Source organism: Nanorana parkeri, unplaced genomic scaffold, assembly GCF_000935625.1.
Source record: "Nanorana parkeri isolate BGI_ZX_2015 unplaced genomic scaffold, ASM93562v1 scaffold197, whole genome shotgun sequence".
In the NCBI taxonomy this organism is placed as follows: domain Eukaryota; kingdom Metazoa; phylum Chordata; class Amphibia; order Anura; family Dicroglossidae; genus Nanorana; species Nanorana parkeri.
The window spans coordinates 1190317-1205817 of record NW_017306465.1 but is presented as its reverse complement, the minus strand read 5'-3'; the positions used below and the strand labels follow the sequence as shown (position 1 = coordinate 1205817).

Below are 15501 nucleotides of genomic sequence, written 5' to 3'. Positions count from 1 at the left end.
TAGAAAACATCGGTCAGCCTCCATTGGCTGCTTTCAGGAGCTGTGTGCGTACTTTGCTCTACCGTCCATACACAAGCGTCCATGCAGCGCGCAGAGAGACATTAAATATTTAAAGGTTTCTTCATTCAGACATTGGGAAGGGAATCTAGAACACGGTGGCTATGCAAGTATATTTAAAGGAATGTGATTGCTGAGCTATAAGTGGTATATGTGGCTTTTTGCAAAATCTCACACATTTCTCATTCACACTGTCCAGGAAGGACAGGTGCTGCGTGTGATTGTACGCAGCAGCCTGGTCTTCTCTATGGGAGTAGGCAGCCGTATGCTCACCTGAACTGCACATCCGTGCAGGTGTCTGTGCTCAGACACAGACCGGATCCATCTCGTCTGCGTACGAGTACGGACGCCCGCACCAGCATCGGATGTGCAGCTCGAGGAAGCGTCCTGCTACGTACTCCTATAGAGAACAGACTGCTGTGTACAATTGCACGCAGCACCTGTCCTCAGTAACAGCCCGATACGGCCATGCACGCCGCACGGATCTGTATGGGCCGACTCTTAGCAGCCTTTAAATCTGGAAAGCCAAGCCCATAGTAACAAATGGCTGATAGGTTCCCTGTGATCCACACTGCTTGGCCAAAAAAAGTCACCATCTGGATTTAGCTAAGCAAACGGGTCAAAGCCTTCTATTGGATAATTACTGCAGTGATATGTTTCAGCTGCTTAACCCTAACCGATGCAGTGTGTAGTTTCTCATTTCATAAACAGCAATGTCAGAAGACATATCCTGTGGTCATGGAAAACATCTAACTCGGTTTGAGAAGGATCAAATTATTGACCTGCATCAAGCAAAGAAAACAACTAAGGAGATTGCTGAAACTGCTAAAAATAGGTTAAGAACTGTCCAACGCATTAATAAAATCTGGATGGATAGTGATGAACTATCATCCTTGAGGAAGAAATGTGGTCGGAAAAAAATCTTGAATAGTCATGATAAACCTTTGGTGAAATATGTTGGTAAAAAATCAATAGTAGAGCTCATGGCTATGTTTTAATAGTCAACTTAAAAGCATTTCCACATGCACAATGTGAAGAGAACTCAAGGGATTGGACTGAACAGCTGTATAGCCATAAGAAAACCACTCATCAGTGAGGCTAATCGGCGAAAAAAAAGGCTTCAATTGGCTAGGGAGCATAAAGACGTGGTCTGATGAGTCCGGATTTACCTTGTCCCAGAGTGATGGGACACATCAGGGTAAGAAGAGAGGCAGTGGAAGTGATGCACCTATCATGCCTAGTGCCTACTGTACAAGCCAATGGGGGAAATGGTATGATCTGGGGTTGCTTCACTTGGTCATGTGCAGGTTCAGCAACGTTATGTCCCCACAAAATGAGGTCAGCAGCCCACCTGAATATACTGAATGACCAGTTTTTTTCATCAATGGATTTTTTCTTGCCTGATGGCACATTGGGCATATTCCAAGATGACAATGCCAGGATTTATCAGGCTCAGATTGTAAAAAGTTCAGGCAGTATGAGACATCATTTTCACACATGGATTGGCCACCACAGAGTCCAGACCTTAACCCCATTGAGAATCTTTGGGATGTGCTGGTGAAGACTTTAAGCAGAGGTCCGATTCTCCCATCATCACTGCAAGATCTTGGTGAAACATTAGTACAACTCTGGATGGAAATAAATCTTGTGACATTGCATAAGCTTATCAAAATAATGCCATGGCGAATGCATACCCTAATCATAGGTAAAGGCAGTCCCATGAAATATTGGAGAGTGTAGTTTATTTTTGGCCAGGCAACGTGACTGTAGAGCCGAGATCTAACACCCGGTAAACTGTTTGACATCATCCTGATAAAACACTTGGGGGGTGGGGGGAAATATCAAAACTGGAGCAGACAAAAATTGGAGCAGCTGTGCATGGCAACCAATCAGCATCTCTCTTCAGTTTGTTCAGTTAAGAGTTGAAAATTAAACGGAGACGCTGATTGGTTGCTATGCACAGCTGCTCCAGTTTTGATAAATTCCCCTCTGTCTCTGAGCTTCTGGGTGCGCATAACTGCACCAAGTAACCGCGCCCCCTAGCTAAAGGGAATATAAACAGCTCTACAGCAACATATGAAAATATTGGTTTGTTGCTAGATTTTGCTTTGTGCAGATGCTTTTCTGACACCTTCAATGATAGAAGACTGCTAATTTGTTGTATTTAGGTCAGTTGTAAGAGAATTTCCATCTCCTGATTTTGGTAGATCTCTTCCCCCGTAGTCAGTGTACGGTAAAAAAAATGAAATTCTGATCAGTCTGACAAGTCTAGCTCATTAACATGCCAGAGCGAAGCTAGACTTTAATTAGATGGGGGGCAGGTGATGTTTACAGGCTCTCGTCTCGGCTGTAATTCGCAACAGAAAGCATCAAATCTGGTCTATCCCGGGATCTCGCATTACTCCGCCGATCACAATTTATTCAGCGTTTCTGACAATCGGCACTTTTCTTGTCTGCTTTGCAAATCAAACTTTTTAATTATTGATGTTCCTTTTCCAGACCTTAAACAAATAGAGTTCGTGGCTGTACCTAAATTTTTTTTTTAACTTATAGATGGTAAGGGTTGGAACGTCCTGTAGATTCAGTTTTTTTATTGAACGATGTCCATGTAGGAGGGAAAATTCCCACTGTTCAGCCATGACATTATGACCACTGAGAGGTGAATTGAATAATGTTGATCACCTCGCTACAATTGCACCGGGAAGTGGGTGTTATCAGAACTGGACCATAGACCAGTGCAAGAAGGTGGTCTGGTCTGGTGGATCAAGTTTTCTTTTAAATCATGTGGATGGTCGGATGCGTGTGTTGCTTACCTGGAGAAGAGATGGCTCCAGGATGCACTGTGGGAAGAAGGCAAGCCTGTGGAGTCATCGTGATGCTTTGGGTAATGTTCTGCTGGTAAACCTTGGGTTCTGCCATTCATGTGGATGATACTTTGACACGTACCACCTACCTAAACATTGTTGCTGACCAAGTACACCCCTTCATGGGAACGATATTCCCTGATGGCAGTGGCCTCTTTCAGCAGGATAATGCGCCCTGCCACACTGCAAAAATGGTTAAAGAATGGTTTAAAGAACACAATGAGTTTGATATCTTGGCTTGGCCTCCAAATTCTCCAGAACTCAATCCAATCGAGCATCTGGCGGATGTGCTAGAAAAACAAGTCCAATCCATGGAGGTCCCACCTCGTGACTTAGAGGAGTTAAAGGATCTGCTACTGATGGCTTGGTGCCAGATACCCCAGCTTACCTTCAGAGGTTTAGTGGAGTCTATGCCTTGATTGGCCCATTCTGTTTTGGCTACAAAAGGGGGGACCTACTCAATATTCGGAAGATGTCATAATGTTATCGCTGACTGAATTTGTAGGAGGAGGCTGGCTGTCAAATACGGCCTTGATCCCGCAGTCACTTGTCGGCGGGTCTTCAGTTATCCCACGCACCCACCCATACCCCTTTTGCAGTACATCTTCGTGAGTATGCCCCCTTTTAGCCATATTGTCCTATGCGGCCAAGGCACACCTCAGGTCGTGGTACGTAGATTGTCATCCATGTTTGTGTCCAGACTCTGACCACAAATATTATTGAATCAAAAACATGACATAATTGATAATGCAGGGGCTCCCAAATCCGTAAAGGACACAGAGGTTGGATACCCCTATCAGAAGACTTCAGTGGAACTCTTTTGTCTGTTATTTGTAGTACATAGAACAAGTAGCACTCCAGTAATGGGGTTCTGGTATTCTTTGTGTATTTGTGTTTGGTTCTTTCTACATACTAAGTCATTGAACTTTCTACTTATGTATTCATCCATTTCCAGCCCCTGTTGTGCCTAATTGCACTTCTGGATGTAACTTGTGTAAATGTAAGCGCATAATAGACATTTAATGTAAAAGCTTTTCCATTGTTATGTAGTGATCCAGTTCTCTCCTTACTTATTGCGTTACATTGCTCGTAAACTGAAGTTTGCTAAAAACCAGTTCACATTGTTTTAGACAAGTTGTGACCAGTTTTTATCTCTTGTTTTTCAGATATTTTAAGCTACTATCTCTCCTGTAACCCTGGATCTGCAAATCCTTTTCAGCAGGTAATGTCATTAGCATGTTGATGAAAGGGATGGGGGAACAAGGCAACACAAATATAAGCAGATTGGAATCCAGTTTTAAAAAAAAAAAAGCTTTGCCTAGATCTCTGGGCTTTGTATGACCATTGTCCACATCATGACACAAAAAGTTTGACCCATGATGTTGTAGTGGCACCTTTATCAGTTTTTCTGCTTTGCTGTATGCAAGTGCAAGTGTTGGGGGTAGAGTTACACACAGATGTCTTCTGCTTATTAGACTTCATTATGTGCACTTTCCCTTTAACACACCTCCATTGTAATAATTTTTATGGTAATCCTAGAGTAAAACCTTCAATGCAAAGGTCTAATCCTATTGTCAACCCAAGCTTTTTTTGAGCTGCATCTTGGCAAGGAGTAGACTGTAGCTGACATGGGCTTTCATTATATGAAAAATAAAAGATACCCCTGGGCTGGGGAAATTCTGTAGCATTTCCACAAAACTAGAAGTCTCCACAAAAGCTATACAACTGCCCAAACTGGACTAAGGTGTGTGTGACCAGGGGACATCTCAAAGGACATTCCACCAACTGACTTTTACAGTTTACACTGTAAAATGTTTTACATTGTACACTGTATCAGTTACATACATCACGTGTCCTAAAACCACTGATAGTTTGCTGTATGTGCTATAAATGAACAGAATGTGATGACCTTTTTTTTTTTTGTCCTTCAGCTGTTGTCAAGTGGCCATAAAGCTCTGGTGGAGATGCAGGATGAAGTTCTGGACCTCCTGCGATCAGCTGTTAAAGACTACCCCAAGTCTATGGTAAGAAGGCAGTATTGGCTCTTTCACCACAGAGCTTTAGTAATCAATCCAGCCCAGCTTAATACACTGCCTGGACAAAAAAAAAGTCACTCTAATTTTTCATTAGCTTTGATTTATGGCACACATTTGCTGTGGCATCATTTCGATAACCTTTATGCAATGTCACATTATTTCCGTCCATAGTTGCATTCATTTTTCACCAAGATCTTGTAGTGATGATGGGGGAGTCGGACCTCTGCGTAAAGTCTTCTGCAGCACATACCAAAGATTTTCAATGGGGTTAAGGTCTGGACTTTGTGGACGGCAATCCATGTTTGAAAATGATGTTTTATGCTCCCTGAACCGCTCTTTCACAATTGGGCCTCATGGATCCTGGCATTGTCATCTTGGAATATGCCCGGGCCATCAGGGGAGAAAAAAAATCCATTGATGGAAAGCCTGGTCTTTCAGTCTGTTCAGGTAGGCAGCCGACCTCATTTATTGGGGACATACCGTTGCTGAGCCTAGACCTGACCAACTGAAGCGACCCCAGATAATAACACTGCCTGCAATCCAGGGGGTGACTTTGTTTTTGACCAGGCAGTGTACATAGTGTTGAAAATTGAGCAATGAAAGCAGTTTGGTTTGTTTAGAGTCATCTTTGGCATGACAGGTAGACCTGTTCATCCTGTGTGCTGTATTTACAGCCTTCCTGCTTAGCTGCCCCTCTGTGTACAAACTCTAATTTGTCAGTAAGCTTCCAGTTAGTGGATGGGGTCGGCCTTTGTTTGGTTCACAGAGAATGACGGCCGTCCAAAAGCAAACCCCATCCAGTACTAAGAGGATGTAGTGAATGGCATACTTACCTGCCAATACTATGCTGTCATGATTTACTGCTTATTTCTGATATAACCAGGATAATGACCTGTTACTATAGTCTTTGTCACCACAAATTAATTGAGTAACTTGCAGCAATTTTTTGACCCACGCCATATATACCCCTTCTACTGAAAATAGCAGCAAGCTTAACTCATACATATTCTTGATTACAGGTGGTGGGATGGGATGAATGGGGGAATGTTGTGCCGATTTGGTTTATTTTTTTTTCTCTGTGATGTTCCTATATGAATGTATAAATCAATTGAAAAAAGGGTAAATGAGTGACTGTTGATTGCATTGGTTACAGGACAAACTTCTCAACATTCAAGGAGTTCTGAACTCCACAGAGATTAATCTGCAGCGTCTCACAGCTCTGGTGGACTGCCGGGGATTACACTTGGTAAGTAGCGGTCAGGTTGGCTTGGTTTCCAGGAGGACTAGGGCCAGCCATACTTGTAACTATGTGGGTGATCCGCGCAAGCAAGAAATGGGTTGTCTTGGGTTAATAATGGACCTTGTTGGTAGCAGAGAACCCGGAAACATATTTGAGAATGATCTGCTGTAGGATCTGCTCAGTGAAATCTCTCTCGTGAAGAGAATTCTAGTAGCTAACCTCTTCTATTTGTGACATTTGCAAGGTTATTTTTTCTGATGAAATATCTGACTGTGTTGGTCAAAAATTGCCAAAATCTGATATATGTTCAGTCTGATAGTCCCCTCATGCTAGACAGTAACTGGTATACCTAAAGGTAATCATACAACGGATTGTAATTTATGTGACCAACTTAAAGATTTTCATTTGTCTCCCAATTCACTTTAAACGCCATACACTGATTTAAATATGTCTGTTTCCTGCTGAATTGGCCAAAATATGACCTGTGGGTGGCCCTATCAGCACCACCCGGCTCGACATAAGTTGGTATTGCACGGACTTTTGTCAGAGGAACTGGGTGGAGAATTGTTGGCCAATCGGGTGTAGTCACTACAGTGGAACCTTGGTTCACGAACAGGACGTTCGGCAAAATTTTGCTTCCGTTCACGAACTCCGCATCGGGTGACTAACACAACTGTAGCCATCTTCCCCGCTCTGACACATGGTCGTGGCTTCCTCTAGTCGAGATCGCAGTCTGATCACAGTTTGATTAGGTTCGCGACCAGAATCGTGGAACGAATTAAGTTCGTGAACCGAGGTACCACTGTATTTGGGTATATTGCAGCTTACCAGTCCTCCGATGTAGTGGCTGCATTACTTTTTTTTTTTCCTTTTTTGTGTTTTTTTTTTTTTTTTGGGGGGGGGAGCAGGGGAGTTTCCCTGGTGTTCTGCACACTTCACTTCCTATAGTGGTTACACTTGCTCCTCCACTATTTCTATAGAGGGAGCCATGGGTGTCAACCTAGAACACAACTACAAGCAAATCTTTCACTCATCAGCTCCTTTACATGGGGATTAGTGGTTTACAGGAGGAGGATAACATTGTCTGTGATTTCAGTTCAGCTCAGGAAGTGACAAGGACACAGCATTTTTGTCAAGATCAACACAAATTTTCTGAACATAAAAACGAATGCAGCCATCACATTTAAGGCGTGTCAAGGAGCAATATATTCCATTTCTGTTCTAAGGTTTAGATATCCTTTAAATCTGCCAGGTTCTGACACCCTGATACTGAGATGTAGCATGTGTTCTGTCCCCTCCCAGGACTACGTCCAATCGCTTACTGGTTTCTGCTATGATGGAGTGGAGGGGCTCATATACCTGGTCCTGTTCTCCTTTGTAACTGCCCTGATGTTCAGCTCCATTGTGTGCAGTGTGCCCCATACCTGGCAGCAGAGGAGGTATGTGAGTAACTGCTTTTATATTCTTATGTGTGTGATTGCATGCTTGTCTGCAAAGGGAAGGGAGGGGGGTAAGACTTCTCCAATAATGAACTCAATTAAGATGCAATTTTTGGGGTAGATAAGTGGAAAAATAAGTGTAAATTGCACTTGCCTCCATGGTAAGTAAAATCCAGCTCCCGGGGGGATCTTTTCTAGTCCTGTCCAACTTCTGGACCCTGTGTCCTCATTCATATTGAAGGAATTAAATCCTTAGAAGTGTATGAAGATTTCCCAGCATCCTGCAGATTGGCATTTGGGGGGCCAGAGTGTAATGACCGCATGGGAGCAAGATCTGTGGAGGGGAATTGTTCAGTGGATGGTCTTTGGCTGGCAAGGAAGTGCAATTTACAGCATTACACTTATCTGCCTAAAATCAACAGAGGACATCTCCGTAGAATTCTTGAAACAAGGATGCTCATAACAGTACTGGGTTAGCTTATGTGTTTTAAAAGGAGAGCTTGTTCCCTTTTAAAGCTGAATTCTAAATGAATACAAAATAACCAACAATTTAATGGAGAAGTGTTAATTTAAAAAAAAATACAACTAATTTAAGTACTTGCAGATGCTTTGATTTTTGACTTTGGCATCCCACTATAGAGCCACACCAAAGCTGGGCAAACGCTTATTGAATTTCGATCTTGGGTAGCCCTGCCAGTACCACCCAGTTCAACAAAAGTCGGCTTTCCAATTGACTTTTGTTGATAGAGCCGGGTGGAAATTTGTCGGCTGAACAGTGTAGCCGACAATAGCTGGCAGGGAAGATTCCCCCATCCATGCTGTTTAGAGAAAGCGAAGTGTATGGCCAGCTATAGACTGGAAGTGGGAGGGATAGTCCTCTGATCCACTTGAGTTTTCCTAATCATCATCTGCATATTTAGCAATTTGCCTGGAGTTCAGCTATAAACAAAACCAAGCCAGACTTTTTAGGAGACACTCGTAAATGTTGTTTTTGATGTCCAGTTGCTGCTCTCAAGCAGTTTTATAGTGATTTTGCCAGCAGATCGTCCTTCAGTCTGCTTTTTCTGCATAAATAAGTGAATAGTGTAAATTCTGCATAAGCAGAGTCCGTTTTTTTAGAATTGTAAAGGTTTAGAGAGGAGGTCCCCTTTAAGGAGGCCGTGCATTTTATTCTAGAAAAAGCTGGAATATATCACGTCTTTACAATTCTAGAGCTAATGATCTCCATTACGTCACTGGCAAAAATATAGAAATAGCCAAAACATTTAAAACCTGTGTCAGCATTTTTCTTCAAAACTCTGTTGATTAAATGACATTAAAATATAATCTTTAATTTTTATGTATGTTTTTGGTCATTTTTATGAAGAATTGTGCAAATGTGTATTACTTTGCAGTACAAGAAAATGGCTCTTTTCAAGGGTGAGCTTTTCTAGTGCAGTTCTGCTGCCACCTTGTGGCTGGTTTGTGAAAAGCAGCCTTCACTTTGCCAATGTGATTTTGATTTCTTGTATTAAAAAAGACATTTTGCCATTATCGTTGTTTTCCATTGTAAATTGTTTTTGAATGCAGTCAAATGCCAGCTGAAATAGAATATCGACAACCATTTTTTTTATCGAGTCAGCCAAAAAGGACAATTTATTAGGATAATTTTATATCTTCAAGGCTATCATGTTGACAGTCTCTTGCAATACATGTTAAATCAAAACTGACCGAATTTGTTGATTCAAGTTGTTTTCTAGAGAACAATAGATACCAAAAGAAGCAATTCTTTTTCACCTTCATTGCAGAGCAGTAAATGCAGTGCAGAATGATAATTGATGCTGGTCAGAAATGACATGGAAGATGTACATAGTGCTCTGCCTACTCTTCCTCTTTTGGCAATGCATCAGACTCCTTTCTCCTCTTATATGAAAAATAAAACTTTCTTCCCCAAAGAGCTTGGAATAGGCTGATTATGGTCCTGTGTATGGGATCCTTAAGGCCCCTTTAACATGGGCTAATCAGGAGGGGATCTGTGCACGGATTCCCCTCCTTGATTGGAGCGGTACCGATCAGTTGTCACTATTATGACATCCAGGTTTTCCCTCCATTGCTAAAATAACCAGACCCCCATATTGGTCCATGCGGACATGTGTCCATTTACATCAGATTGCTCCCGATCGGGCATGACCAGATCTGTCGAAATGGAATATTGTTCCGTTTGTTTTTCTGGACCTGACCAGAGTTGGGGGTAACCAGGTGTATACGGATGCCCATCCATGTACATACAGCTGCCCATAGACTAGCATTGGTTATCCAATCGGGTCTACCTGAAACACTGATAGGTCAGACCACCCATGTGAAAGGGTCCTAAAAAGGAACCTGTTAGAAGTACTTAAAGGGGAACTGAACTCTTAAAACTATGCCCCAAAAAAGGCAGGCATAGAGTAAAGGACTAGTCCTCAGTATTTCCTGGGGTCTATCTGTAGCTGATCTTTCCCCATTTCTGACTTGGTGCCTTCTGCATTGTTTCTGTGTGGAAGCAGCCATCTTGGTAGAGGCAGGGCTTTGTTTCCTTGTGTCAGAGCCTCCAGCAAAGATAACAGTGAGCAGCACAGTAGTGACATCCCCAAATCTACAGAGACTAGCAGTCAGAGGCAGCAGTGCTTTAGATCTCACACTGCAGATATACAGCGATGAGGCTGAAGGCACAGGAAGGTCTAGGCACCCTCACATACCAGGAAGAGCATTGCTACGTTAAAGTAAAAAGTTTAAGAAGCGGTACATATTTCAGGGAACTGTTGAGGCACAATTAACATTTCTAGATGTTCCCTATAACACAACAAATCTTTACTTTTTGGGTTTGACTGTAAGCATGTTCGTATCAGATACCCAAACACTTAACTGGCTACATGCTTGTTTTGGGTTAGAATTGTTTGTGTGTTTTTTTTTCCTTTTAATTGCTGTTGCCGTTCAAGTAACTTATCTCTACCTGCTAGGGGCAGCTATGACGAGGGGGATGAGGAGGCCACCACTCCGGGGACACGACAGACTCATGACAACCTGTACAGGGTGCACATGCCCAGTTTATACAGCTGTGGGAGCAGCTATGGCAGTGAAACCAGCATCCCCGCCGCTGCACACACAGTCAGCAACGCCCCTGTGACGGAGTACATGTGAGTTTTTTTATATCTTTTTGTCCTGTAACTTTGTTGCATGCTATGTCTCTTCTGCAATAATATAAACTTGTCTGCCTGTTCACAATCATCTTTAAAATGTACGTTGAGGTGCACATTCTAGCACACCGCAGTGTGGGGAATTAAAGGAGAACTATGAGGTGAATGATTTTAACTCATCCTCATAGTTTGAGCCGACGTGTGACAATTAAACTGTCACAGGTCGGCTATATTGATCAGGAAGTGAACACATACCGTCGCTCGCTCACTTCCCGATCATCTCCCTGCAGAGAGCGGTGGCTGTCAGTCGCCGCTACCCGCAGGGATTCCCCCCTCCCCTCTCCGATCCACCAGTGCTGAGTGGAGGAACGGGGGGAGGCACAGCTGCCTCTGCCTCTATATAGGCAGAGCCTCCTGTCAATTAGCCAGCTGGGTGGATCTCGACAGTATTGTCGGGATCCGTCCCGGCTGCATCACTCTCTTTAAACTCTTTACAGACCCATCAAGTAAAGAGCAACAACTGTTGATCTGCTAGAAATGCACTCTGCTCCTAATTTCCAGTTGTGCGCAGGCAACCGGCAACGTTTTTGTGGGCTCAGTGGTTTCAGCCTCATCCAGTTGTCTTATGCTAAACTATGCAAGCCTCCCCTGTTCTCCAACATAGAGGCTAATTGTTCTGGGGTTCAAGATAAAAATTGCAGGTTGTTAATTTGGCCCCTTTAAGAAGAACTCCTGGGAAAATGATTAATAGTAGTAGTAGTAGTAGTAAAGGGCTACGCGTACACTGCAAGGGTTAAGTGCTTGTTTTGGTCTAGGGAGGAAAATAACTGTTATTCTCACCTGACCCTCAGAGCCAACTTGCTCTTAGACTGGTCCCTGGAGACTCTCTCCCCCTCCACTGCAGCGGTCTAAGGTCCCGTAAATAATCACATCCAGTACACTGTGTATAGAACGTGAATATGCTGAGGGATATACCATCGCTGCAGCACAGAAGGAGCGAGGCTGGAGGGAGCACTGTTCACAACCTTCCGGCGCAAAGGAGAGGGTGAGTATAACTTTGTTTTTTTCCTCCCTAAACCAAAACAAGCAGTTCACACTTGTAGTGCAGAGGATAATCATTTCCCCCGGAGTTCACAGGAGGTGTGCAGAGGGCACAGGACAGCTCTGAATTTCTGACCCGATCAACAGGTATTTTTTTTTGTATAGAAGAAAAATGGATGATCGCACACCGGCTAGGTCCAAACACTTTCTTTCTTTGTTCATAAAAACATAACATAAGAGATTAATCAAGACCTCTGTAACACACAGTTGCTTAGTCATTGTCTGTGTGCGTGAAATGCGTCAGTGGTCTTAATTCATCTCTTGTGTAATGCTTTTATGATTTAATAAAGTAAGAGTTTGGCAACAGCTGGTGTGAGGTCATCCAATTTTACTTTTTAGTGGCTGTCGGCAAACAAGCTGGACAAGTCCTGGCTATAGCAGGCAAGCAAGGACTAATCTGGAGCACGCATTGCTTTTGTTACCAGGTTTTTTGTTTTTTTTCTATTGAACAGATATATGTCCTGTGTGCGGCGGATCCGGGTCCCTGAAGATGGCGGATGCGGCACAGGTACTCGTTTTATGTTTTGGAGTATTTGCACGAGTACGAGTACTCATGCAAATACTCGGTATCGCGGCCGATACCGATGCTTGTATCGGTATCGGTGCATCCCTAAACAAAACCCATTCAATGGAATAGTTAACAGACCCGAAAGGGAGCAAATAAGAAAAGTTCATTGCTGAATTCCACCAATTCCAGATATTTCTTTAACATGTCAACTAGTATTTTTTAAGTAAAGGATCATTAAAACCAAGAAAATTAATTGACTGTAGGGATGCACCGATACCGTTTTTTTGGTATCTAGTACGAGTACCGATGGGTTTTTCTTCGGTACTTGCCGATACCGATAACAGAAATACAATTAAGGAAGCTTGGCTGCTTCCTGATTAGTCGGGAAGCCGTCTCCATTCTCCCTTGTCACCAGGTGACAAGCAAGCATGGAGCCAGCTTTCTGGCCAATCAGGAAGTCGGGGGGGGGCGTGTAATGACTCGCTGCCTGGCATCCTGATTGGCCAAATGACAAGGGAGCATGGAGCTGGCTTCCTGAACAATCATTGACCACCCCGGCTTCCTGATTGACCAGGAAGCCAGCTCTATTCTCCCTGGTGATGAGGGAGCATGGAGCCGACTTCCCGGCCAATCATGAAGCCAAGTGGTGTGTAATGTACGAGTACTCGCCCAAATGCTCTGCATTGGCACCGATGCTAGTATCCGTATTGGTGCATCCCTAATTTTAATGATCGTTATCGCTATGTTCTCGTTAAACATTACTTATCTCAACTAATCAGCATGTATCTTTTACTCATCTGATGACCGTAAACTGTGATTTGGTTGGTATGGGTTATGACCCTTGACAAATTACAATTGCACTTTTTTTCTTCTTTTTCACAGGAGTCAGAATGCGAACTTCCAGAATCCCCGCTGTGAGAACACCCCCCTCATTGGACGTGAGTCACCTCCTCCTTCAGTAAGTTTAATTATTGTGGTAACATGTACAGTGTAGCCAAGGTGGAAGTAACTGGAAGAAAATGGCTGGAAACCATTCAACCTGCCTGTCCTGGGTGCCAGAGGGCAGAAACTGGCACCGAGTGAGAAAAATGCTTGTATTTAAAGACGACCTACTTTCACAGTGGCTGATTGTGTTCATAATTACACAGTACTGGGCTTAATAGATATTATGCTATCGAGGGCAGTAGATACAGATCGGCCAATAAGAAATCAGTCTGCCTTTTGGATGCTCATTGGAAGCGGTTCAAAGCTGATTTATTTATTTTTTGTTTTTCTTCCACGCCACTGATTTTTGTGCTAATAAATGAGGCAAGAAGGTGAGAAAACAACATAAATGTACATATAGAGGCAACTCGTATATATCCCAGCATTCCAAAATGAACAATGGGGACATATTAGGAACAGTCCTTCTCTACTAAAACCCTACACCTATGCGTGGGTATGCCATGCACGTTTCCCTGAAGTGCCATCCTGGCACCAAGAATCAGGACTATTCCATTTCTGTTTGTTCTGAAACATCCTCACAACTACTCTGCTCCTGCAATGTGCATGGATAGCACTACAAGGCTATTCACACATTGTAAAGAAAATCTGCAGCTGAATTAAACTGACCACTAAGTCTCCGGATCTTTACCCCTTCCTGTATGGCTGGTAGGCGGGGACTAGATGCCTTGATGTCAGGAGAAAGAGCACCCTGCACCTTTGTCAAACATCCCTTTGCAACAGTTTACAGGGCAGCCTGGGAAGAAGAGAGGAGCTGTAAGCTGGGGCTGCACTAAGGGTTGTCAGAGGAAGTGCTGGCATGGCAGAGCGAAACGCTGCATACTTTCTCCATCTGTGAATGGAGGCAAAAACGAACATTCTTAGTACATTTTCTTTCCAAGTCAATTGTAAAATCAGGTAAATACTGCATTATGGCCAGTAGATGGCATTGAGGAGCATATGAAATTTCCTCTGCTTTCCTGCTCTATCTGGTGGCCATAATGTGGCATTAAAAGATGACATTCGAAATACAAGAATGTTCGTTTTGTGGATCCGTTCACACAGAACAAACATTCACAGAGCTTCCCAGGACTAATGGTTCTGTGAATGGTTTATAAATAGACCCCCAAGTGTTCCTGCAAAGAGCTATCCAGTGCCACTTCGGCCTCCCAAAACAACTCGGCTTCTGGTATAGAGGGAAACTTACCCATGGCAACTAATCATTGTTTTCGAAACAATAATAACTTCTGATGGTCATTGCACTTTGACCTTTGTTCCAAAACAATAATGACTTCTGATGGTCATTGCACTTTGACCTTTTGTTGCACTTTATTATGATGAAAGTGTGTCAGCCATAAGAGCTTAGTGACAGTTCACATTATATAACTGTTACCATCTTCTTGGAAAAAAAACAAAAACTCATATGTTGGGTTTTCAGTCTTTGGATGTGACAAATGACCCCTCAGCAGCTTCTAGAAACCTCACTGCCTGCCTTCTCCCTGGGGCTGCTCATTAAACACAAAATTAACAAGGAGATTGAATGGTCATGCAAGACTTGACTAATTAAAACTCATTACGTTGACATTTGCCATTACATCTGTTCATTATAGCATGCATTATTTGACGAGGGGAACTGGCAATGGAAAAGTATCCTAGAGGTTGTATTAACCAGTTCAGGCTTATGGAATAAGGCAAAGAGCAGTAAGTTATAACAACCAATCAAAGTTCATCTTTTATCCAGTGTACAACAGTCAGAACAATGATTTCTGGTTGATGGAAGGGGCTTACTGCATTACACATTGCTATTTGCTGTATTCCATAGAGTTTATATAATCATATTTCCACTTTGTCTGGATTTGCTGCCATTTACAAGCTTGGCTTATTTTGAATACTAGGTTCGTTAAAAGCATATAGCACGACAGAACGTTGAATGCTAACTGTACCCATTGATACAGGGCTATTCTCTACTTATCAATATGAGACTTATGTAGTAGAAGTAGATAGTCTCATTCTGCTCGACTCGCTCTGTAATGTTAAAGACGTTAGAAGCTAATCAAGGCAGCTTCTTCAATTCTAATTAATGTCAGGGACATACTGTGTGGCATTTGTTGCCACACTGG

General features: G+C 42.9%; 1 protein-coding gene across 4 annotated transcripts in view; it reads left to right on the top strand.

Moving 5' to 3' along the window:
- Positions 1–15501, top strand: part of TTYH3 (tweety family member 3) — a 113592-nt gene that overhangs the window by 84355 nt on the left and 13736 nt on the right. Inside the window, exons 8-13 of one of the 4 annotated variants that reach the window (XM_018555463.1) lie at positions 4088–4143; positions 4853–4945; positions 6111–6203; positions 7500–7636; positions 10615–10791; positions 13283–13338. In XM_018555463.1, the coding sequence (XP_018410965.1) occupies positions 4088–4143; positions 4853–4945; positions 6111–6203; positions 7500–7636; positions 10615–10791; positions 13283–13338 (612 nt within the window). Of the gene's footprint in view, positions 1–4087; positions 4144–4852; positions 4946–6110; positions 6204–7499; positions 7641–10614; positions 10792–13282; positions 13359–15501 lie in introns of those variants that run through there. The other 3 variants (XM_018555462.1, XM_018555465.1, XM_018555464.1) reach the window with 3 other exon arrangements.